This window comes from Anomaloglossus baeobatrachus, chromosome 1, assembly GCF_048569485.1.
Source record: "Anomaloglossus baeobatrachus isolate aAnoBae1 chromosome 1, aAnoBae1.hap1, whole genome shotgun sequence".
Lineage (NCBI taxonomy): Eukaryota > Metazoa > Chordata > Amphibia > Anura > Aromobatidae > Anomaloglossus > Anomaloglossus baeobatrachus.
This window is the reverse complement of record NC_134353.1, coordinates 279,329,448-279,354,502: the sequence shown is the minus strand read 5'-3', so window position 1 is coordinate 279,354,502 and position 25,055 is coordinate 279,329,448. Positions and strand designations below refer to the sequence as shown.

Here is a 25,055-nt window from a genome sequence, read left to right as displayed (position 1 = left end):
CATCAGAGGAATGGAGCGCTATATATGCATTTAGGAAAAATGTTTAGCTATTATTATTATTATTATTTTTACTATTTTTAATTTATTATTTTCATTATTTGAGAAACTAGTGAGGAATTCGGCACTAGTGGATATTCAAATGTTTGGGGAAGAATTGTTTTGTATTTTAATAGGTTGCTTCTCTCCATATTACTGATACTGCTGATCGTAGCTCAACACTGAACTACCATGTTGGCTGGTTCATGTACAGATATTATTTTGTCTCCTGTCTCAGCAAGTCGAAGAAAACTAAATTAAGATTCCCAACTTCCCAGTATATGGATCATAAATAGAGAAAGCATGACATAAACATAATTCCCACAATGAAATTAATGAAATTCTTTGTCTAAAAATGTAACTAATCCCATTAAATGTGTTTGTATTTTATAGCTTTCCATTGATTTTTCTGTTAGTTTGAAATAAATAAAAGTTAAATTACTTAAAGAAATTAAAATCTCACATTAGATCTCAATCTGGACTTTAGTTGGAAAACGCCTGCGCTATAAACAGCATTTTTTAATTCAATTTTAGAGTTGCAATCAAAATTATTCAGTCCCTAGTTTTTGACAATATTTTAGAGGCTTATTCTTTAATGGGCAATGGCCTTCAGTTCACTTATCAGGGGTTGTCAAGAAATTAGTCCAGAAAGTTAAAAGAAGAGATCATAACTATGCACAAATAAGAGAAAGGCTACAAAAAGATAGTAAAGTCATTGCATGTTCCTAGAGATACAATTGGAATCATAGTTAAAGGGGTTGTCCACTACATTGATATTGATGGGTCCTACATGCAGCACCCCCTCTGATCAGCTGTTTTTGGTCCCTATTGATTACAATGGGAGGCGGATGTGCAGTACTTGGCCGTGGCTGCAATCAGAAGACGGAGCAACCCCGAAACTGAGCATTTCCGGCTGTCTGCTGCCACCGCCGGGACCGAAAAAAGAGGTTGGACGGACATCTGTCTGGGATGATTTAGTGAATCCTGCTTTGAGCAGGGGGTTGGACTAGATGACCCAGGAGGTCCATTCCAACTCTAATATTCTATGATTCTATGAAAACAGCGGATCGGCGAAGGTGTGGTGTGTCGGACCCCAGCCGATCAGACGTTGATGACCTATCCTAAGGATAGGCCATCAATGTCAAAGTAGTGGACAACCCCTTTAAAGGAATACTAACTAAACTATCTGGACGTGGCAGAAAGAAGAAGCTGCCACCAGCTGCCACCAGACTCCTGATGAGGCAGATAATCAAAAGTCCTGCAGCAAGACTTGATAGCAGCAGGCATCAAGATTTGATTGTGCACAGTAAGGTACATACTAAACATTGAAGGTCTCCATGCCCTGACTCCAAGACTTACGACTCAACTGATCCCAAAAGCACAAGAAAAGTCAGCTTCAGTGGTCTTAAAAGCAAATAAATAAGCCACAGAAGTCTTTGGATTATGTTCTATGTATAAATTAAACAAAATTGTATTTTTGTTTACCTTTTTTGACACGTTTCAACTTTTTATGAGTCTTAATTGTAACTCAATTTACGATTAAGACTCATAAAGAGTTGAAACATGTCGACTTCCACCCTGTATGTGACCACTGATTTTATGGATTGAAGGAAATAAAAGCAGTTTCTTTTATTGGAAGATCCAGCACTGTGTTGCTTTGGGTTTGCTGTTAGTAATATGTGTTCTCAAAGTATCGCTTTAATGTACACATTTGCAAACTACTTGACAGCTTGGGCAATATCTATCTAACTCTAAACTCTACTCCTTCGGTACCCTTGGCTGTTTATAGCATAACTACGACAAACCTATTTCAAGATAAAAAAAAGGGATTTTAGAGCTGGTATAGGGAGAATATTCAATAGTTTATAAACTAAAACCAGTCAATCAGGAAATTTTTAAGATATGGATATGGGTCAACTAAACAATAGCAGTGGTGGGAAAGGTTAGAAGCCAGAAGATGTTACTCCTCAAAAATGTCCATTCAAGAATATCTAATAGTGCCTATAGGCTATTGTGGCGCCCCTGAGGCTTCCGTTGCCACAGGACATTGCACCCCATCCAGCGGTGTGATGCCCCATTCTGGGTGAGGAAAGGAGTGAACACCGGTCCCCTGGTAAATCTACACAACACCCATTGTTAGGTACACACTGGGACCAGGGACAGTGGCAGTAACCCTCCCATGCTGCATGCTGGGAGGGGCCATAAGACCCATCCCTGCCCCTATAGGGTACAGCTTAGCAACTGGGGAGGTGCGAGGAGCCACCAGAGAGCAGTCAGAGAAAGGAAGGTCAAGTTTGAGTAGGTTGAGAGAGAGTGGGGAAGGAGGAGGAGGTCTGCAGGAGGCAGACGAGAAGGAGAGAAGGAAAGACAGCTCTAGTCAGTCCGGAGCTAAGAAGAAGAAAGTGACGCTTCCTGGTGAAGATCCTGGGACTCAGAGGGTCCAGGTGACACCAAGCAGAGAGAAGAAGGGATTCCAGGGCCACGGATAGCTGTAGAGCTGTGGTGGCCTGTTCCACAGGAACATCAGTGGAGGGATCAAGCTGCAACAGGGGACGGTCCCTAGAAACCGGAGGAGTGCAAAATTATCTCCAAACAGTAAAAACCGAGGCCCAGGGAAAGTTGTAAACTCCCCAGGCCACAGCCCACCGCAGAACCTCTAGAAAGGGGACAATCATCCGACAGGTGACCCCCCAGCCTGGAGGCTGTAGTGGAGGCCGAGCAGGTTCATCCTAAAAGAGCTAGGCTTAGGAAGACAGCGGAAGACAGAGACACCTTAGAGAGAAGGGTAACGGTTTTCACTCCAGGAATCACCCAGAAACGGCGGAGGTCCCTGACAGTGGGTTCCAGTCGTCTGAGGGCACCAGTGTGCGCATACCAGGATGTGTGAGTAAACAACTTGAAACTGCACCCTTGGTGTTGCCTCTGTTATTCCGTCTGCTTAGACTTCCACTACACCATAGACTCTCACGAGCACCAACTGTGCCCCGGGGCACCGCTCCACCTGTGGGGAGCAGTACCACCATTGCTGCCACTTCATCACCCCGGAGGCCTTACACAGCAGCGGCGGCTTGATAGCCGCAAACCACAGGTGGCGTCACGAACACAAACTTTATTCAAACCCCAAGTCACCAGCCATATTTAACTGACACCCACCAGGGCCACGGAGCCGGGCCCCGCCACCACTGACGACCCCCGGACTAGTCCGGCCCGGCACCGGGTGTCCCATAGCCCTGGGGTGGGCGAGTCACTATACATGATTAATAAAGTGAGGTTATGACTAATTTCTATAGGCAGCATTCAAGGATCAACAGAAAATAAAGTATTTTTGTAACTTACTGGAACGCTGTCAGATGTATGTGAGCATGAGTCCAATGCAGCGGCCATGACATCTCTCACAAGAGTGATGAAGAAATACAAGCAGTTGAATAAGATGCTTCTTGCTGCCTTGTTAAACACTTGCAGTTCCTCCACCAGCTGTGCATTAAGAGCTTCATAGTCCTTCTTGGCCTGATCTAGCTGAGAATCTGCTGGTTTCTGGAGGTAGCTGTGGTAATCCAGGAGTTTATCATAGCGTTTTTGTATCAGCTTCTGAGGCATCGGGAACATGGACTGCAAAGCACTAAGTGGGGTACAGACCAGTCGCTCCAATTTGCTTGCCTAGAATACAAACACATTGTGAAGATGGAATCTATTTTATAATTACACTACAGATCTACTATAGGGCCCCAAATACGAGACTAGTATAGTGTTTACAATACGTATAACACAAAGGCAGCAGTTATAGGATATGGACACCCCCAGGGGGTAAGTCCATATATATAAGCCAAATGATGCAAAAACTTTCATGAAACCCAATTTCAAAGCTATTTCTGGGCCTCTTAGCCCAAAATGCATGTATGTGCATAGTAAAAAAATTATATATATATATATATATATATATATATATATATATATATACACACAGTATATAATTTTTTTTCTATGCACATACATGCATTTTGGGCTAAGAGGCCCAGAAATAGCTTTGAAATTGGGTTTCATGAAAGTTTTTGCATCATTTGGCTTATAAGGCTGCTTGCTTCCCAGCTCGTTGCTGGTGCCAGGTATCAATTCAATATTAATTTGACATACCAGGCTAGTGTCACTACAATTGACTTTTTGGATTTACCCAATCAGGCGAATTAGCATGGACTTTTACAGACATGCACTGTAAGAAAAGGACTGTACATATGTACATATATTGCTACATTATATATCTTCTCACCCCATGAATCTGCTCAGAAATATATATAGTTCCTACAAGCAAAAAGGATCTCTTCTGGTGATCAGAGAGGTATGCAAATCAAGATAGCATCTTAACAAAGTGGTTTTAAGATAGGGGTTATACTCAGATGAATAACTAAGGTGAAGGAGAGCTAGATGGGCCATATGTTCTGCATTACTAATGCCCAAGTTGAGTTTAAACCAAGCAATGGTGAAGATTATTTTCACTTATCAATCTAAATATCAACAAGTTTGAGACGCTTTTTTATAAAGTTTAGGCCTTAATATTATGCAATGAAGCATTAAAGAAACACCTCATTACTTATAGATGAGTACAGAAACTGAGGGATGTTTTGGTTGACAATCATTATCGGGATCAGGGACCTGTTAAAATCTTTAGGCTTATAGGTTCGAACAGCAATAGTACATCATATGGTCACTGTTTAGCCTGCCTAAGGGCGGCGTTACACGAGACAATATATTGTGCGATTGCATAAGCGATCGCACCCGCCCCCGTCGTTTGTGCGTCACGGGCAATTCATTGCCCGTGTCGCACAAAGTCGTTAAACCCCCGTCACACGTACTTACCTCCCTAACCACCTCGCTGTGGGCGGCGAACATCCTCTTCCTGAAGGGGGAGGGCCGTTCAGCATCACAGCGACGTCACACAGCGGTCGCCCAATAGAAGCGGAGGGGCGGAGATGAGCGGGACGTAACATCCCGCCCACCTCCTTCCTTCCTCATTGCCATCGGGACGCAGGTAAGCTGTGTTCGTCGTTCCCGGGGTGTCACACGTAGCGATGTGTGCTGCCACGGGAACGACGAACAACCGGCGCGCAGAAGGAAGAACGACATTATGGAAATGAACGACGTGTCAACGAGCAACGATAAGGTGAGTATTTTTGCTCATTAGCAGTCGTTCAGAGGTGTCACACGATACGACATCTCTAACGATGCCGGATGTGCGTCACGAATTCTGTGACCCCGACGACATATCGCACGATATATTGTACCGTGTAACGCCGCCCCAAATGTAGAGAAATGTATGTCCTTCTATAACGCCTGTGGTCCAAAAACATATAAGATCGTGTGTCACCCCCGTGGCAGCAGCTGAGCTGCTCAGATCCAGGTTCTCAGTGGCTCGAGGGTCTCCGGACCCGGGGGTCGTGCGGCCACTCAAATGAAGGGGGTATTTACAAGGGATTATAGAGTTTGTGACGCCACCCGCGGTGTGTGGTAATTAGGAGTACACCGCTGCAATTGGGAATACCCGGGGGTGATGGAACCCTCCACGGGTAGTGGGGAAATGCCCCGGGACTCGGTGTGTGGGGAAATAAGAATGTGGGATGCAGGGATCACTCTTATACTCACTCAGTCCATTAAGCAGACACCGACAACCGAGTAAACCAAATCTCTGGATACCGCTGCCGCTGAGGGGAGCTAGTTCGGGTCCTGTCCCCAATGGTGCTGCCTGGTGATCCGTGACCTGCCTCCTGGCACTAATTTTACTTCTCTGGAAGTGTGAAACTTGCCGGGTCCCACTCCCCACTGTGGCTAAGGGCTCACGCTTGGGATTTTTTGGACCGTATTGAATGGAAAGTCCTATCCCCCTCGTTGCGCCAGGGCCCCGATTTTGGAGCGGTTGGGAACGAATCTTGAAGGCTCCATTCTCCATGGGTAAATTATCGGGTTGCATGCAGCTACTCCCCGACCTAGGGTCCACATACCCCGTCGCGCCTTGGTCCCAGCCTCGTGATGGTGCAAGGCCGCCGGCTGTCCTTCTCGACAGACCTGAGTCCCTTGCCATGATTCCCTGCGACCGGGGGTACAACGCCTCTAGGCCCAGACCACCGTCTGCCACCTAGACAGTCTCCTTATGGGAGTCCCCGCTCCCGACCTCCTCAGAGCTCCTCACAGCTCGAGGGCTACTCTCCAACTCTACTACTCCAGCTTTACTTCAGACTGACTACACTCCTCACCTCCCCTCCCTGACCCCCCAGGTGGGCGACTCTATTCCACTCAAGCCGTCCACTGGTGTGTCTGGTGGGTGTGGTGCATCGTGTATCTAGGATTTGATTAGCTGATGTAGGCAACACCATTTGGTTAGGGACCCATAACCAAGAAGGAGGTGGATACTGAACGGGAGGGTAGATTGTGCAATACCCTGTGATGACCTGATAGTCCAGGGGCGTCACAATCGCACAACACATAAATTGTTGTGCTGCTAGTGTAATCTATCTAGCATCTTGTTCATGTAGTGAGATTTATATAGAGATGACAAGTAGAAAACACTGACGAAGAGTCTGAGGACATGTCTTAGACATCCGGGCAGCGAAGATGTTTTTGACCTGAAACCGACAATTCAAACTGCAACATGATTGTCATTAGACTGCCCTGAGAAGACGATGTATTGACAGCGTGATACGAAATATACAGGATGGAGATTTTAAATGTCTTCTATCCCAACATGAGGCATGCTGAGATCTTCTGTGAGTGTAGGTGTTGGCAAATCTTTCTGTCTTTTTATCAAATTCCAGAAAGACCTGATGATGTTGAGATCAGAGCTCTGTGGGTGTATCATCACTTCCAGGACTTCTTTTTCTTCTTTACACTGAATACAGTTCTTAGTGATTTTGGCTGTGTGTTTGGGGTCACGGTGGCTCAGTGGTCTTGCAGCGCTGGGGTCCTAGGTTCAAATCCCACCAAGAACAACATCTGCAAGGAGTTTGTATGTTCTCCCCGTGTTTGCTTGGGTTTCCTCCGGGTTCTCCGGTTTCCTCCTACACTCCAAAAACATACAGATAGGGAACCTAGATTGTGAGCCCCAATGGGGACAGTGTTGCCATTGTATGTAAAGCACTGTGGAATTAACAGAGCTATATAAATTAATAAATATTATTATTATGATTATCCTACTTTCGTGCAGTGTTCGGTGTTACACTCACTGGGTATCATGGTGGCGTTAGACTCTGTGTACACTAAAGAGTCCGACAAACAGCCTGGGTTCCCTGAGTTCCACAGCCTGTCATTGGCGTCGGCTGGTTCTGGATTTACTGCTGTCCAGTACAGCAGGAGTTAATTCCTGCAGGCTTGTGATCTTCCACTGAAAGCTGAGGTTGCTGATTACCATCCTCAGCCGCCTTCACTCTTTATAAGGTTCTGGTTTCTGTGGCTGAGTGGCTGGATATAGCTTCTGCTACCTCGGTTCCTGTGGTTATCCAGTTCTATGGTGATCTACAAGGTGGGGTTCTGCGTAGTGTGTGAGTTCTCCAGTTGTGCATTTATTTCCTACCCCTTTTTTATTGCTCCCCAGTTCACATACTGACCTTCCTTTGTGTTTGTGTGCACAAGTTTTCGTTTACCCTTGTCTGTGCCTATTTGTGGGGTTTTCGTTACTGGGCTTCCGGTCAGCTCCCTGGGGTGGGGTAGTATCAGGGCTCGGACAGGAGACAGGGCCACGCTGGGGGCTTGAACCTGGCTACCATCGAGCCTACCTTTGAGATAAGGGACAGCACAGGGGCCCCAATCTTAGGGTTGGTAGCCCCTTTTCCATCGGTACATACATAGTAAATCTGTAGCAATAATCTCTCTGATGGCATTGAAGGATGAAATAGGTATCTGCCTGTATTTCTCAGTATTTTCATGGCATCTCGAGGCTGTCTACTCATGTGTTCATTATTTTGCATGGATTGACTTTTTAGACTAAACTTGGATTGACTTTTTAGATTAAACCACAATAGGTACATCTTTTGAAACAAAGAGCCTATAAAAGCCAAACACTGCAAAATTTTCAATGACACCCAAATGCAAAAAATATTTTTAGCTAAAAAATACATGCATTTAATTAAAAATAAATTCCTCTAAAGGTGTCTATATTCCGGAAAAGTCGGGGTTATACATGGAAACCATATTTTCTATGACCATGATGGTCCTAAACAAAAAAGTAGTACCAAACCAAGAACTTTTAAAATTACAAGTTATGCTGTTTCACTGAAAACACGTAAAGAAAACAGGGCATTGAAATGCATTGTGAAATAAGGGAACCATAAAATATTGTAAATGCATCCATTTTACAGCGAATGAATAACAGAATTGAAAATGTTTAAAATACAGCTAACGTTCAGATGCAGAGAAAAGTAAAGTGTCTTCGATATAGTTGGACACTAAATTTTTACTTTTGGAAACTTTGTTCGCTTTCAACATTCAGCGTATACTCATACTAAATCTATAGATTTCACTTTATTTTCTATTGTGAAGTGCTGCTTCTGAAGTGGACAATGCTAAACTTTCTAATTAGGGGAACACATTTTTACCTAAATATCATGAAAATCCAATATCATGAAAGTGCCAATGGGAATTAGTCAGACAGCAGACATGATGAGGCATATGAACATATGAACATATGAATTTTATAACAGATATTAGGCCAGTTGTCCTCAAAACTTTCATAAATACATTTTGTCCATTCTGCCTAATGATTTATTAAAATTAATCATATATAAAAGTGTATTGTTCCTACACATTGGACTCACGAGAACAGGATATACAGTACGTCACTCTGGGTGAACGAGTACTCAGATAGGATACCGCTTCATAAATCCAATCTGTAAAAAAGGGAATCCGGCTCTCTAAATAATGAATGTGATTATTTGAAGACTTTATTGATAATGCAATCCAAACAATAGCATTTCAGTTTTGACTTTCAGAGCTTCATCAGACTAGAATAAGTACAGAAAACGAAAACAAAAAGGAGAAAATTGTTCTGAACGTAAACACTCTCACACATGGGTAATGGAAAAAGGGAAGACCTACTACAGTGTCAAAACGACACCTGCACCCAATTGGTTCCTGTACAGACTAGGAAGACCCTAGCTGCACAACTCAAAACATCACCTCGGACCTGACTCTGTAAAGGCAGTTAAAGGTTTTTTCGTACGTCCTGAAGGACCAGAAGGTAGGCCGCCACACTGCTAATAATGGTAGAGGAAAGTGTGCAGGAAGATCCAAAAACCCAGAGTGGGAAAACAAAAACTTGGTCATATAAAGGTAAGGAAGGAAAGGTAAAAAGAACTACAAATAAGCAGATCAAGTAAAACCTCCCAGAAACCTAAAAGAGGTGAAAGGAAAAGAAGCTGGGAATGAAAACAAACACTGCAGAAATTAAACTGGTGTTTACCCAATGAGATAAACCCCTTAGCTGACAGGCTCAAACTCCTAAACACATGTCCTCCTAGAGGTATAACCTGAAAGGAAGTGCCGTGAAAGGTGAATATGTAAAACTCAGGCCAGAATGTGATAGGGCAGACCAAAACAGGAAAAAGAGAAACTCCTGGAGAGGATAATTGGAATCATCACCATTTGGACAGGGAAGAGAAAGCAAAAGCTCAGAAGACAGAGGAACCAACCATCCAGCAAAACATCACCGGATCGAATCCCCAAATAAAGCCATGACAAAAATAAATCTTAAAAAGACAAGAACATATAACAAAAGAACAAGAAAACATATATGTATATATAAAATGCTGCACACTAGTTTATCAAAATGACGTTTTTCACTGGTTATACAGAAAATTGCCTCCATACCAAGTAGGCATAAAAAAAAAAATAAAAATACAGAAAAACATAGTTAATGTGACGTCACTCACAATAGTGTGTGTAATAGTAACTAGATGGCGCTATGAGCACCAGCGTGCTGCAAGAGCAGCAGGGAATCGAAATATCTGAGGTCAGAACCGAGAGGATGCAACTAAACACAGGGAGAAGACAAAAGCAAGGTCAAGAGTCAGGCCGAGGTCCAATAACCAAGAGAGCATGTAAGGGACAAAAGGAACAGACATGGATATAGTCAGGAGGAGAACAGAGGTCAGGAGGCAGACAGTATCCCAGAGTCAGGGGATGAGGCAGAGCAGAATCAGGAAGCAGTCCAGGGTTAAGAACCAAGATCAATAAACCATAAAGACAGAAGCCAGACACTTACTGAAACTAACAAGGGTCCAGTCCAGGGTCAAGAACCAAGATCAATAAACCATAAAGACAGAAGCCAGACACTTACTGAAACTAACCAGGTAATACGACTAGCATCGCGCTGGCCAACACCGCTCCCCCTAATGAAGCACCGAAATTATCCGGAATGCGAAGCAAGAGAGCAAGGACCTCCCACAAACCAGAGAGTGACCCAGTAGGAAAACAGCCTCACCCAAAGTCATGGAAAAGGTACCTGAAACGCTAGCAGGAGGTTCCATGCAGCGCACAGACCAACACCGGTTTCACAGGAGGGCGGAATAGAAACCGCAATACGGAAACCACACCACAAGTCAGGATTGTGACAGTTTCTGTATTATTATATATATATATATATATATATCTATATATATAATTGCCTTATTCTGTCTGTCTGTCTTGCTCCAAAATTGTGTCACCGTGACAGTGTCACCGTGACAGTGTCGTTAGCGTGACAACTGTCAGATTGGCCGCTGGGCTCGGCCTGGCCCCGCCCCCCTCACGGATTGACTGCTCGCCTCGGCCTGGCCCCGCCCCCCACATGGATTAGCCGCTCACCCTGGCCCTCCGCACGCATCGCCCGCTCCAGCGTACACTGGCTCCCGGTACACATGTGCAGGGAGCCGGCATATGCTGACGCCTCGCCCGCTCGCCCCCGCCACACGTTGGCACACTCGGCCCTGCCCCCGGCGGACATAACCTTGCGATGCTGGGATCGTGACGGAGCTGGTGTGCGCTGGTAACCATGATAAACATCGCGTAACTATAGGAAGCGCTTCGTATCATGGTTACCAGCGTACACTGGTGCGGTCAATAATGAAGTGTCATGCAGCGGTGAAAGAGTTAAAGACACTGCAAGACACTTCATTATAGGCAGCGGGCAGCCCCAGAAGAGAGAAGACAGAAGAAAGAAGACCCCGCAGTCATACTCACCAGATGCCAACCGGGAGCAGGTGAGCGCATCAAGGTCCTGCAGCGGCGGAACACAAACACACGCACACACATAAGAACAGACACACACACATCAGATCGCATCCACACACAACAACATCCAGTGATATTGCTTACTTCTCGGCGGCGATACTGTGCGTGCAGTGACCTTCCAGGACCTGCCGGAGGATCACATGGCCGGAAGCATGTGGTATCTCCGGATGTTGTGAGTGTGTGAGCGCGTATGTGCGATATCGTCAGTGTGCGTGTATGCGATCGGATGTGTGCGTGTATGCGATCGGATGTGTGCGTGTATGCGATCGGATGTGTGCGTGTTGGCAGAAGGCAGAGGAGCATTGCGTGCAGCACAGCTGCTGGGACCGCCCACCGGAGGGCACAGGGAGAAGTGGGGTGTGAGTATATACTGTCTGATGTGTGACTGTGGAGCACGATGGGGAGTGCGCAGCATGGGGGATGGAGCACGATGGGGAGTGCGCAGCATGGGGGATGGAGCACGATGGGGGGTGCGCAGCATGGGGGATGGAGCATGATGGGGGGTGCGCAGCATGGGGTATGGAGCACGATGGGGGGTGCGCAGCATGGGGGATGGAGCACGATGGGGGGTGCACAGCATGGGGTATGGAGGACGATGGGGGGTGCGCAGCATGGGGGATGGAGCACGATGGGGGGTGCGCAGCATGGGGGATGGAGCATGATGGGGGGTGCGCAGCATGGGGGATGGAGCACGATGGGGGGTGCGCAGCATGGGGGATGGAGCACGATGGGGGGTGCGCAGCATGGGGGATGGAGCACGATGGGGGGGTGCGCAGAATGGGGGATGGAGCACGATGGGGGTGCACACCTCCCCCCAAAACACACACACAGCGCCACACGCGCACCGCACAACACACCACACACACAATGGGAACCACAAACACCGCCCTACACAGACACCCACACACAGACACCCACACACAGACAACGCCGCACACACACAACACCCAACACACAAACACCGCGGCATACACAAATATACGCACATACCGTGCAATACACACACTGCACAAAACATACCTCCCCCAAAACACACACGCACTCCACACCCACACAAACTGCGCAACACACACAGCACCACACACAGAACGCTTCAGACACACAGCGCTCCACAAACAACGCAACACACATACAACACCGCTCTCACACACCCCCACCCAGACAACACCCAGAACATTTACAGCGCCCTACACAAACACTGGCAACTACACACAACAACATCGATATATATAACAAAAAACACATTAACTTTACAATAAATTCTAGAATACCCGATGCGTTAGAATCGGGCCACCTTCTAGTATATATATATATATATATATATATATACATACATACAGTCATGGCCAAAAGTTTTGAGAATGACACCAAAATTATATTTTCACATGATCTGTTGCCCTCTGGTTTTTAATTGTGTTTGTCTGATGTTTACATCACATACAGAAATATAATTGCAATCATATTATCAGTACCAAAAGGTTATATTAACAGTTAGAATGAGTTAATGCAGCAAGTCAATATTTGCAGTGTTGACCCTTCTTCTTCAGGACCTCTGCAATTCTCCCTGGCATGCTCTCAATCAACTTCTGGATCAAATCCTGACTGATAGCTGTCCATTCTTGCATAAGCAATGCTTGTATTTTGCCAGAATTTGTTGGTTTTTGTTTGTCCACCCGTCTCTTGATGATTGCCCACAAGTTCTCAATGGGATTAAGATCTGGGGAGTTTCCAGGCCATGGACCCAAAATCTCCATGTTTTGTTCCATGAGCCATTTAGTGATCACCTTTGCTTTATGGCAAGGTGCTCCATCATGCTGGAAAAGGCATTGTTGGGCGCCAAACTGCTCTTGCACAGTTGGGAGAAGTTGCTCTTGGAGGACATTCTGGTACCATTCTTTATTCATGGCTGTGTTTTCAGGCAAGACTGTGAGTGAGCCGATTCCCTTTGCTGAGAAGCAACCCCACACATGAATCGTTTCAGGATGCTTAACAGTTGGCATGAGACAAGACTGGTGGTAGCGCTCACCTCTTCTTCTCCTAATAAGCTGTTTTCCAGATGTCCCAAACAATCGAAAAGGGGATTCAGCTGAGAAAATGACTTTACCCCAGTCCTCAGCAGTCCACTCCCTGTACCTTTTGCAGAATATCAGTTGGTCCCTGATGTTTTTTCTGCAGAGAAGTGGCTTCTTTGCTGCCCTCCTTGAAGCCAGGCCTTGCTCAAGCAGTCTCCGCCTCACAGTGCGTGCAGAAGCACTCACACCAGCCTGCTGCCATTGCTGAGCTAGCTCGGCACTGCTGGTAGTCCGATCCTGCAGCTGAAACAGTTTTAAGATACGGTCCTGGCGTTTGCTGGTCCTTCTTGGGCGCCCTGGAGCCTTTTTGGCAACAATGGAAGCTCTCTCCTTGAAGTTCTTGATGATGCGATAGATTGTTGACTGAGGTGCAATCTTTGTAGCTGCGATACTCTTCCCTGTTAGGCCATTTTTGTGCAGAGCAATGATGGCTGCACGTGTTTCTTTAGAGATAACCATGGTTAACTGAAGAGAAACAATGATACCAAGCACCAGCCTCCTTTTAAAGTGTCCAGTGGTGTCATTCTTTCTTAATCATGACTGATTGATCGCCAGCCCTGTCCTCATCAACACCCACACCTGTGTTAATGGAACAATCACTAAAACAATGTTAGCTGCTCCTTTTAAGGCAAGAATGCAATGATGTTGAAATGTGTTTTGGGGGTTAAAGTTCATTTTCTTAGCCAATATTGACTTTGCAAGTACTTGCTGTTAAGCTGATCACTCTTTATGACATTCTGGAGTATATGCAAATTGCCATTAGAAAAACTTAAGCAGTAGACTTTGTAAAAATTAATATTTGTAGCATTCTCAAAACTTTTGGCCAGGACTATGTATATATATTTACTTGTTGTTACTTTTTTGTGTTTTTTTTAAGAATTAGTTTTCTATTTTTATTTTTGTTTTCTGTATTTATTTTAGTCTGATGAAGGTTTGAAATTCAAGATTGAAATGTTACTGTTTGGATTGCATTATCAATAATGTCTATAAATCCTCATATTCATTAGCTGGAGTGTCAGATTCACACATTTGACTTAAAAAGATATTTTCAAGTAATGAGGAAAGTGACAGCAAGCATGATCGACTTCTGCTCTATTCACCTGAAACGCTTCTTTAGAGCACCAGTTCTAGGGATTAGTGGTAGTCCCAAGAGTTTGGGACCTTAGTAATTTGGAAGTTACACTAATGAGCAAAAGGGTAACAATGTTTTGAACTTTGATTTTCAGGCTCCATATCTAACCATCCAATTGCTGTTTTTTTAAATTTTAATTTATTAAATTAAATCAGGCTAAAAACACCCTTTAGCGCCACATAAAAGGCGCTAAAAGGGTGTACAACCCTGCTTATATGCCTACTCTAATCTAAGCTCTCCCTCCTACATCAACTCTCCTTGAACTGCAGTGTGCTGAGTAACACACCCCCGGGTCTTATATTAGACCCTATGATGCGATGTGGCCGGCCAATCACAGTAATGCTAGTAGCCAACATGATTATGGCTGTGATTGGCAGGCATGTTTAGTGGCTGAATAGGAGCCAAGAAACATGCAGAGAGGGGACTCGAACCTGGCACTCAAGCACCCCCGATACACGGCTAAGCAACAAGTGTGCCCGAACACCCCGATGCTTGATCGAGTATCGAGCAGCATGAGCATGCTCGCATATCACTGCTTATTACTCATCAGACTTTCAAAGGATAAATTAAGTTGTTAAATTCCAAGCTAAGTATATTTACACGGCTTGCTCTGTATAGCCAGATGATTTCCCTTACCATACCTCTAATCTTATATTAGCATGTTCATTAAAATGGAGATCACTGTGTAAATTTGATTGTGTGGCTAGGTCAGTGGTAATCACATTCAGTTGGATAGGTCAGGCTTAATCACATTCATTTAGATTTTCCATTTGTCTGTGTCCTATCATTTGTGTGTATAACTATGTGAATTAATTTGGATACCTATCCGGAAATCAAATCTGTCGTTGGATTAATCTAGTTTTGATATTTATAAAGGACGTTTTTAAGAATACAACAAGACATATTGTAATAAAGAGGTACCATGAGTGGACAATTAACTAGATACAAAGATCATATGAAAATCATGCATATATGAAGAAGGCAAATAGTTAAAGGGACTCTGTCACCAAGTTTTTGACACCTAATCTGGGACCAATGTAATGTAGTGACAAGAGACCCTGATTCCAGCAATGTAAAGTGTCACTTACTGTACTGGGCTGTTTGTTGTAGTTTTGATAAAAATATTGTTTTATCAGCAGGAATTAATCATTTGAGGACTAGTAATCCTGCTGCCAGGTAGTCCTCCATATTCATAAGCTCTGAAAAACCCCGCCCCCACCACTGAATTACAAGTTTTATCCTATATACAGAGAGCTTTCAGTCAGTCATGTGGGTGGGGTCTTCTCTCCAAAATCATACTCTTTTCATATGGAGTAGAAAAAAATTGCTGACAGATTTTCTTTACATAACCCTTTGGCCTGCAAGCATCTCAGAGAAAATAAGAATTACTAAGCAAATGACATATTTATGGTATCCATCACCAATGCTACAAATCTCAATGCTAACCTGTAGAACAGGTGTCAGTTCTGAAATATCACAAATGTATTGAACACAAACCGATACTGGCAAATAATAGATCATGTATAGGTTTCCATTATTACAATTAGTGCTAAATGTTTGAACACACAGGGACCATTTGCTGATTTGTCTATGAGCTACAAACAAGATTATCATGGCAGTACTGCTTCTATAGAAGCATTGTATGGACATACGTACGTACGTATTTGAAAAAACATGCAGGTACAGTTGAAACCAAAAGTTTACATAGACGACTATCTAAAAGGACACATCTGCATGTTTTTCTCACTATCCGACATGAAATCAGAATAAACCTTTCCCGTTTTAGGTGAATTAGGAACCAAAATTATTTATATTTGCCAAATGCCAGAATAATGACAGAGAGAATGTTTTAAGGCATTTTTATTACGTTCTGCAGAGTCAAAAGTTTACATACACTAAGTACTATGCCTTAAAACAATATGGGACAGCCCATATGATGACGTCATGTCTTTGAAAGCTTCTGATAGGTTTATTGGCAACATCTGAGTTAATTAGAGACATAACTGTGGATGTATTTTAATGCACGTGTGAAACACACTGCTTCCTTGTGTAGCATCATGGGAAAGTCAAAAGAAATCAGCCAAGATCTCAGGAAGAGAATTGTGGATATACACAAGTCTGGTTCATCCTTGGGTGCAATTTCCAGATATCTGAAGGTGCCTCATTCATCTGTACAAACAATTATATGCAAGTACAAACAAGATGGGAATGTACAGCCATCATACCACTCAAGAAGGAGATGGGTTCTATGTACCAGAGATGAACATGTCCATGTCAACCCAAGAACAAAAGCAAAAGACCTTATGAAGATACAGGCGGAAGCTGGTAAGATTGTGTCATTATCCACAGTGAAACGAGTACTGTATCAACATGGGCTGAAAGGCCACTCTGCCAGTAAGAAGCCATTACTCAAAAAAAACATAAAAAAATCCAGATAAATGTTTGCAAATGCACACAGGAAGACAGACCTTAATTTTTGGAGACCTTTCCTGTGATCTGACCAAACTAAAAGTGAACTGTTTGGCCATAATGCCCATTATTACATTTGGAGAGAATAAGGAGAAGCTTTAAAGCCTAAGAACACCTTCCCAACAGTGAAATACGGGGGGTAACAGCATCATGTTGTGGGGTTGTTTTGCTGCTGGAGGGACTGGTGCACTTCACAAAATAGATGTCACAATTAGGAAAGAAAATTTTGTGGCAATACTGAAGCAATATATCAAGTCATCAGCCAGGAACTTAAAGCTTGGACGGAAATTGGTTATCCTAATGGACCATGACCTGAAGCATACTGCCAAACTGGTTACAAATTGGTTTAAGGATAACAAAGTCAATGTTTTGGAGTGGCCATCACAAAACACTGATCTGAATCCTATTAAAAGCAAAACTAAAAAGGCAGGTGCGAGCAAGGTGACCTACAAACATGGCTCAGTTACACCAGTTCTCTCAGGAGGAATGGGCCCAAATTCCTACCAAATATTGTGAGAAGCTTGTGGAAGGATATCCAAAATGTTTGACCCAAGTCATATAGTTTAAGGGCAATTGTGACAGTGTAATGAGTGCTGTCAGCTGTGCTGCAATTTCCAATCAAAGATCTCTCTCTGTAAGGAACTCATCAGCAGTGAGGTGGGCACTAAGACCTGGAAACTCGCTGCCCCAAAAAGGTGGGGGGCAGAGGGAGAGGGAGCAGCTTGGACAGGATGCTGTCAGGAGCTCCGAGAGATGTTGGCTTGCGTTCTGGCAGAGGTGAACGTCTATTGTTGACCTGGACGTCACCCTGACACCTGGAGTATGAGGAGAAGCTCTTCCCCTAGTAAGGAGACCAGGGAACCCCTGTAAGAGATGACATCCGAGCGGAGGATGGATAACCTTGCGCCTACAGAACTGTGAGTGGCTGAGGAAGAGAGAGAATCTACATGTTTGTGTTCGTTTGAATTTCCCCCCATTTGGCGCCGAAGATCCGGGAAGCTGCTGAGGATGGGACTCTTCACAGGCATGTGACGGAGTCTGCCAGGCAATAAAGTACCTTCAGTGCAGTTATACCCGGCTGCACCCCTGAGGAAACCTAGCATTTGGTTGGCGTAAAGCATGGGGCCAGCAGCCGGCTCCCAATCGCTCCCCTTTTTTACAGGGATCTAGGGTCATTTATCTCTTTATATTTTCTTGTACAGATATTATATTGATAATAATTAATATTATTTGAGCATGCTCTAGGTGTCTTGTACATATATTATCTGTGATAATTTATGCTGATTCATATATGATCTGTATTACTCTGAGTATCCCTTTTTGTACCCTGGCTATTTTTGACAGATTGTTCCCTGTGAGCATATTATGCTTTGTATTAGAGAGACCTTTGGGATGTCTGGACTCCCTTTTTTTGTGTGTTATGTTTTTAAAGATTTTTAAACTTTTTCACTTAATAAAAATAGTTTTTTAATATATGCGGACATGTTTCTGATATATTGAGTATTGACGTGGTTCCAGTGCCCGTTTAGACATAAAAAATCCCTCTGTGTTTTTCAATATATGCGTGTGGTGCACGAAACTGTTTATTATCCTTCTACTATTATATTGCAGTAGTGGAGACCCATTTTCTTTGGTTTTTCTAAAAATATACCTTACATCCCCTCCCCCAACCCTGTCAGTAAAATTCAGTTGGTTAACTTTCTGCCGGCGTCTCTGTCTCGTGACTCGCTGGATCCCTATCGGACATCTGGTCATTACATATTTGGCGTAGTCGGCAGGATCCAGCATTTGTCATGGACGAAGCCAAGGACAGAAATGACCCAGCTGCACCAGAGGCACGTACGCTGGTTGCAGGTCCCCTGGCAGCCACGATGAATGCAGGAGGGTACGTGTCTGTAGAAGATCTGCTGCAGCACATACCTAAATACGATGGGCATACCTTGACGTTGCAGAATTGGGATGAGATTGTGCAGAACACCCTGCGGATGTGTAATTTGTCCCCTATATTGCTTGTTCAACAAATTGTACAGTGTAGTTTTTCCTGTTACCCTTGTAAAATGCCACATTTTGGGCTAAAGTAACATTTTGTGGGGAAAAAAAAATGTTTTTAATTTTTTCCCTTCCACATTGCTTTAGTTCCCGTGAAGCACTTAACGGGTTAATAAACTTATTGGATGTGATTTTGAGCAGTTTGAGAGGTGCAGTTTTTAGTATGGTGTTACTTTTGGGTATTTGCTGTCACATAGGCCCGGCCCCTCAGTCACTTCATATGTGATGTGATCCCTAAAAAAATTGACATTTTGTTGGAAAAATGAGAAATTGCTGATAAACTTTTAAACCCTTCTAATTTACTAACAAAAAAAATGATGTTTCAAAAATGTTGCTGATGTAAAGTCGACATGTGGGAAATGTTTTTTATTAACTATTTTGCGTGACATAATTCTCTGCTTTAGGCCCCTTTCACACGTCAGTGATTCTGGTATGTTTGTGCTTTTTTTTTTTTAAACGTACCAGAATCACTGACATACGCAGACCCATTATAATGAATGGGTCTGCTCACACATCAGTGATTTTTCACTGCACGTGTCTCCGTGCAGCGTACCCGCGTGTGCGTGATTGCTGCACGGAGACATGTCCATTTTTTTCTGGCATCACTGATGTTCCACGGACCACGCAGTGGTGTGGTCCGTGAAACACGTGCCAGAAAAAAACGTACTTTTAAAATAATAAACATTTTAACTCACCCGGCGTCCAGCGATGTCCTCTGCAGCCCGTTCTCCCTGCTCTTCTGTGGCGGCTGATTACTGTCGCGCATATTCATTATGCGCGACACAGCCGACCCGGAAGAAGCTGCTGCGGGGGTCACCGCCGGCCGGATGCTGCGTCGCGGGAGCGATCAGCACCATGGACAGCAGGAGCGGGCGCAGTTGAGTTGATTTCTAAGTGCAATCACGGGCCACGGAGAACGGAGCCCGGATTGCACTTAGACAACCCACGTGTGCCGTGATTCACGGCACACGCAGGGACATGTGCGTGTTTTACACGCCAGTGAAAAACGTCACTGTTTTTCACTGACGTGTGAAACGGGCCTTAAGTGCATAAAAATGTAAAATTTGAAAGTTGCAAAATTATTAACATTTTCGCAAAGTTTCCGATATTTTCACAAATAAATGCAAAAATATCATCCTAAATTTACCACTACAATGAAGTGCAATATGTCACAAAAAAGTCTCAGAATCACTGGGATTGGTTGAAGCATTCCAGAGTTATAACCTCATAAAGTAACACAAATTGGCCTGATCAGGAATGTGAATACAGGCTCGGGGGTGAAGGGGTTAAGAAATTTGTATTGGTCATCCATTACTGTGTTAGGCTAGTTTCACACTTGCGTTGGACGGGATCCGTAGCATTGCGTTGTGTGACGCATGCAACGGATGCGTTGCATATAGTGGCACAACGGATGCTACAGATCGTACAAAATAACGCAATCCGTTGTAGTTTTTTTCCTTGACTTTACACATCTGAGCATGCGCAGTTGTGTAAAGACAGCTGCGTCAACGGAATCCGTCAAATGACGCAATCTAACGGAATCCGCCACCATAGGCGTCCATTATAAAAACAACGGACGCCTAACGGATTCCTGCAGGTTGCGTTTTTTGACACTCCGCCAAGCGCAGAAAAACGCTACATGCTGCGTACCATCCGCCCGACGCAGCGTCAAAATAACGACGCTGCGTCGTCCAGCGGATGCAACGCAGACACTTGCGTTACAGTGCGTCGTCCATACAACTCTATGGAGAATAGCGCAGTCCGTTAACGGACTGCGCTATTCTCCATAGTGACGGAATGCGCTGAACGCAGGTGTGAAACTAGCCTTATTATCAAAGATTTTAAATGCTGAATAGCAATGCTTATATAATTAAGAACAGTGAACTCACCAGTTGCTCATATTGTTTTCCCACACTACTTTGCAGGTTTAAATCTTCATGATTTTCTTGGGTGTCATCATGCAATAAATCTTGTATCCCAATAACATTTTGGCCAGCCAAAGGCAAAGCATCCTAGAAAGAAGATAGTCATTGATCAGTGATCCTTCATACACTAATGAAGTTCACCCAGAATTATTTATGTCACTTACCTCATGTGCAGGGCATTGCAGTAGGTTAGATATTCATGGTTTCAACCACTAGCAACTAACATTTCTAATTGAAGGCATTTGCTAATAATATTACACTTACTACATATTGGGATAGGATCTTGGAGATAGGAATACCCCTTTGAAGAAGCATTCCCAAGAAATGTATATTCTTTAAAGCTGTCTAAATGTTTATATAACAGAATACGTGCAATAAAATACTCACTGACCACCATCTTTCCCAGTTGCCAGTGCAGTTCCAGTCTGTCACGGGTGTGTCACAGGTGACAGACAGTCATGTGGTATCTGGCAATAGAAGGTCACAGCATTTGGCTGCGCAAAACTGCTTGCTTACTTTCTATCATTCCTGCTTAATGTATTTGGTATCCTATGTATCTCCTCTGCTTTGTTTTCATCCCTTTCCCTTTCGGATCCTGCAGAGTTCCTCATCCTTTCAGCTGCTTTTCATTAGCACTTCTTTTGTGTCTATATATACCCTCTTTTCCCCATACTCAGTGCTGGTGATAAGTCCTCTATTTTTAACTAGCCTTCAGTGCTTTCGGCTCGCATTCTTCTGGTGCAATCTGATTGTTGTTTGCAGTTCCTCTTCCTGAGGCATCTGGAAATAAGTTGTTGTTACGGTTCCGTCACACTGGTCAGGATCGCTGGTGCATCGCTACATGGTTGCTGGTGAGCTGTCAATCAGGAGATCTCACCAGCGACCAGTGACAAGCCCCAAGCCACCAGCGAGGAAGCGATGCTGCGCTTGGTAACTAAGGTAAATATCGGGTAACCAAATGCTTGGTCACCCGATATTTACCTTAGTTACCAGCACACACCGCTTAGCGCTGGCTCCCTGCACTCCTAGCCAGGGTACACATCGGGTTAATAAGCAAACCGCTTTGCTTATTTACCCGATATGTACTCTGGCTACGTGTGCAGGGAGCAGGGAGCCGGCACTGGCAGCCTGAGAGCCGCGGACGCTAGTAACCAAGGTAAATATCGGGTAACCAAGCAAAGCACTTCGCTTGGTTACCCGATATTTACCTTGGTTACAGCTTACCGCAGGCTGCCAGATGCCGGGTCCCTGCTCCCTGCACATTTAGATCGTTGCTCTCTCGCTGTCAAACACAGCGATGTGTGCTTCACAGCGGGAGAGCAACATCCAAAAAATGAACCAGAGCAGTGTGTAACGAGCAGCGATTTCACAGAAGGGGCTAGATCGCTGCTCAGTGTCACACACAGCAAGATCGCTAATGAGGTCACTGGTGCGTCACAAAAACCGTGACTCAGCAGCAATCTCGATAGCGATCTCGCTATGTGAGAAGTACCCCTTACCTATCCCTGTGTTTTCTTAGAGCTTAGTGGGGTTGACTAAGTGCTCTACCCATCTACTCCCTACCTAAAGCCCAGATCAGGGTCGTCAGACTAGGGCCAGGTATACAGCTCGGCGCATAGGTGCAGAACATATCTAGGGCTGTGAGGGAACTCATAGTCCAGCAATAGGCTTGTTCAGGGTTCACCATCTCCCCCTTCCCTAGACAAAGGGTTTCCCTTCCCTTTCGCTGTATGCTGGGTACTTCCCTTTACCTAGCATGACACAGTCCTCTTCGCACTCATGTGACTGAAATTCTGACTCGCCGGACCACACTAAGGACTATGTGTGAGTCAGAAGTTACTTTTACAATATAAGCCTATGCAGCCTTGTTCTTACACTCAATAAACTACATGGTCTAAGCCACTCCTGGCTCACACATACAGAGTCGGTATAGAAGTCAAGTAAGTGGAGAAGAGGTCTGAAGCAACGTTGGAAATCGGAGAGTACGACAATCAGTACTTTTTTTGCACTTGCACTACATTGCATACACATTTAGACAGGGGAGATAAAAAAAATTCTTGGGAGTATTTCTTTAAGATAGGTCAGACATGCCCCAGTCTGTCTTTAGGCTTTGAAATTGCAGAAGGCATAAAATCTAACCAAATACTTGCCATTAATAGCACCAAAGCAATGTATTGCTCACCTGCATAAGCTGGAGTGTACATGAAATGTTCTTGACACAAGATCTGACAGTCTTTTCCAAGCCTCTGAAAGTTTTTTCTTCTTTGTTAAATATTTGGTCTTTCACCTGCAATTTGATATAATATATCAGCAAGATCATACATTTTCGATTCATAAAACAAGTTAATTGACTTCACTGAAAAATCTGTTAGCCTTAAAGGGGTTCTCATGTTATGAAATTAGTACACTTAGTTAGACACTATGAAATTAAGATAGTTTGCAATTGAATTGCTTTTTCTATCTGCTGTGGATCTCCTGCTGAGAGAATATTTATCTTACATAGTGTACAGCTTGTTGCCAAGGAGACCTACCACCAGAGTCTGGCCGACTATGAGCAGTAACTACTGTCACGCTCCCCGGGTCCCCTGCCCTGCTTCCCGGCTCACCTGCCACGCTCCTCGGCTCCCCTGGCTCGCTCCCCGGCTCTTCGGTCCGGTCTCCGCCGCTCCCCGCTCTCCAGCCTCCATTGCCTGCGCTTCCCAGGCGTCCTGGTCCCCGCTCCCGGCGCCCGTCGGCTTCTCAGCCCCAGCCCGGCTCTGCTGCTTCCTCCTCACAGCTTCCTGCTCTGGCTTCTGGCACCCGGGCCGCGCGCATGCGCATTAGGGCGCGCGGTCATTGACCCTTTCTTAAAGGGCCAGCGTCCATTGACAGGAAATGATGCACACAGGTACAGGGTATAAAGGGGTTTAGTGTCCAAGTGGGCGGGGCCTGTTCTTCATGTTTCCCAAGCTAGGAGTCAGGTCTCCTTGTGTTCCTGTGAGATACTCACCTCTCTCTCTTCTAGAGCCGATCCTGCCTTGCCATCCGGTCCTGCCGAATCCCGCACCCCGAACGCTGCCTATCTGCCATCCTGACAGTCCGTACCATCTCTGATCCCTGTGGTGACCCGTCATCTCGCTCCAACGGTTCCGGACTCCGCCTGACATCATCTCGGCTTCCGAACCTGAGCTCCGTCACCCGGACTACCATCAGTGACTCCGTGGTCCCAGGGACTTCTCCATTATACTCTTGTGCACGGACTCTCCTGCTACCTGTAGTGCTCCAGCTACCGGACCCCTTACCATCATCAAGGAGTTCGGCCCAGTGGATCCACCTCCTGGGTCTGCCCGTCCACCTGGCCCTAACAGTAAGAACAGGCCATGGATCCCGCTGAAGCACTAGCGGCCTTGCAGGAAGAACTCTAACGCCAGCGTGAGACCCAGACCCGCATGCTGAACTTCATGACTTCGGTGGACGCCCGCCTGAACACGCTACAAGCGTCAATTACATCTTCAGCATCTCGGGCTTCCACTAGCCAATCCACGGCTCCAGCCCCCGTGGCAGCCTCTTCGGATGCTTCCAGACTTCGTTTGGCCTCACCACCCCGGTACGCCGGAGATCCCAAGACCTGCAGGGGTTTCATAAACCAATGCTCCCTCCATTTCACGCAGCTGCCGCATTTGTTTGCCTCCGACCAAGCCAAGGTCGCGTTCATCATGTCCCATCTAGAGGGTGAGGCACTGGCGTGGATGAACCCCTTGTGGGAAAAGGAGGATCCTGTGACCACAAACATCCAGGAGTTCCTGCAGGCATTTCGTGGCACCTTTGACGAGCCCGGACGCGCCTCCGCGTCTGCCTCATCTCTTCTCCGGTTATGTCAGGGGACTCTGACGGTGGGTCAATATGCCATCCGTTTTTGCACCTTGGCTTCGGAACTCGGGTGGAACAACGAGGCTCTAACCGCCGCCTTCTGGGAAGGACTCTCGGGTCGAATTAAAGATGAGCTGGCTGGCCGTGACGTACCGTCCACCCTGGATGCCCTGATTACCCTAGCGACTCGAGTGGACATTCGCTTTCAGGAGCGATCCAAAGAAGTGTCCCGTGAGAGACGTCCGGTACGGCATTCCTCTCCTCCGCAGAAGCCCG

General features: G+C 45.1%; 1 protein-coding gene across 1 annotated transcript in view; it reads right to left on the bottom strand.

Annotated features, from left to right (window-relative positions):
- ARHGEF38 (Rho guanine nucleotide exchange factor 38) overlaps positions 1 to 25,055 on the bottom strand; it is a 169,830-nt gene that overhangs the window by 30,278 nt on the left and 114,497 nt on the right. The window contains exons 8-10 of the mRNA XM_075336792.1: positions 23,113 to 23,217; positions 20,895 to 21,017; positions 3,373 to 3,693 (exon numbers count right to left, since the gene is read on the bottom strand). Coding sequence (XP_075192907.1) covers positions 3,373 to 3,693; positions 20,895 to 21,017; positions 23,113 to 23,217 — 549 coding nt within the window. The remainder of the gene's footprint in view (positions 1 to 3,372; positions 3,694 to 20,894; positions 21,018 to 23,112; positions 23,218 to 25,055) is intronic.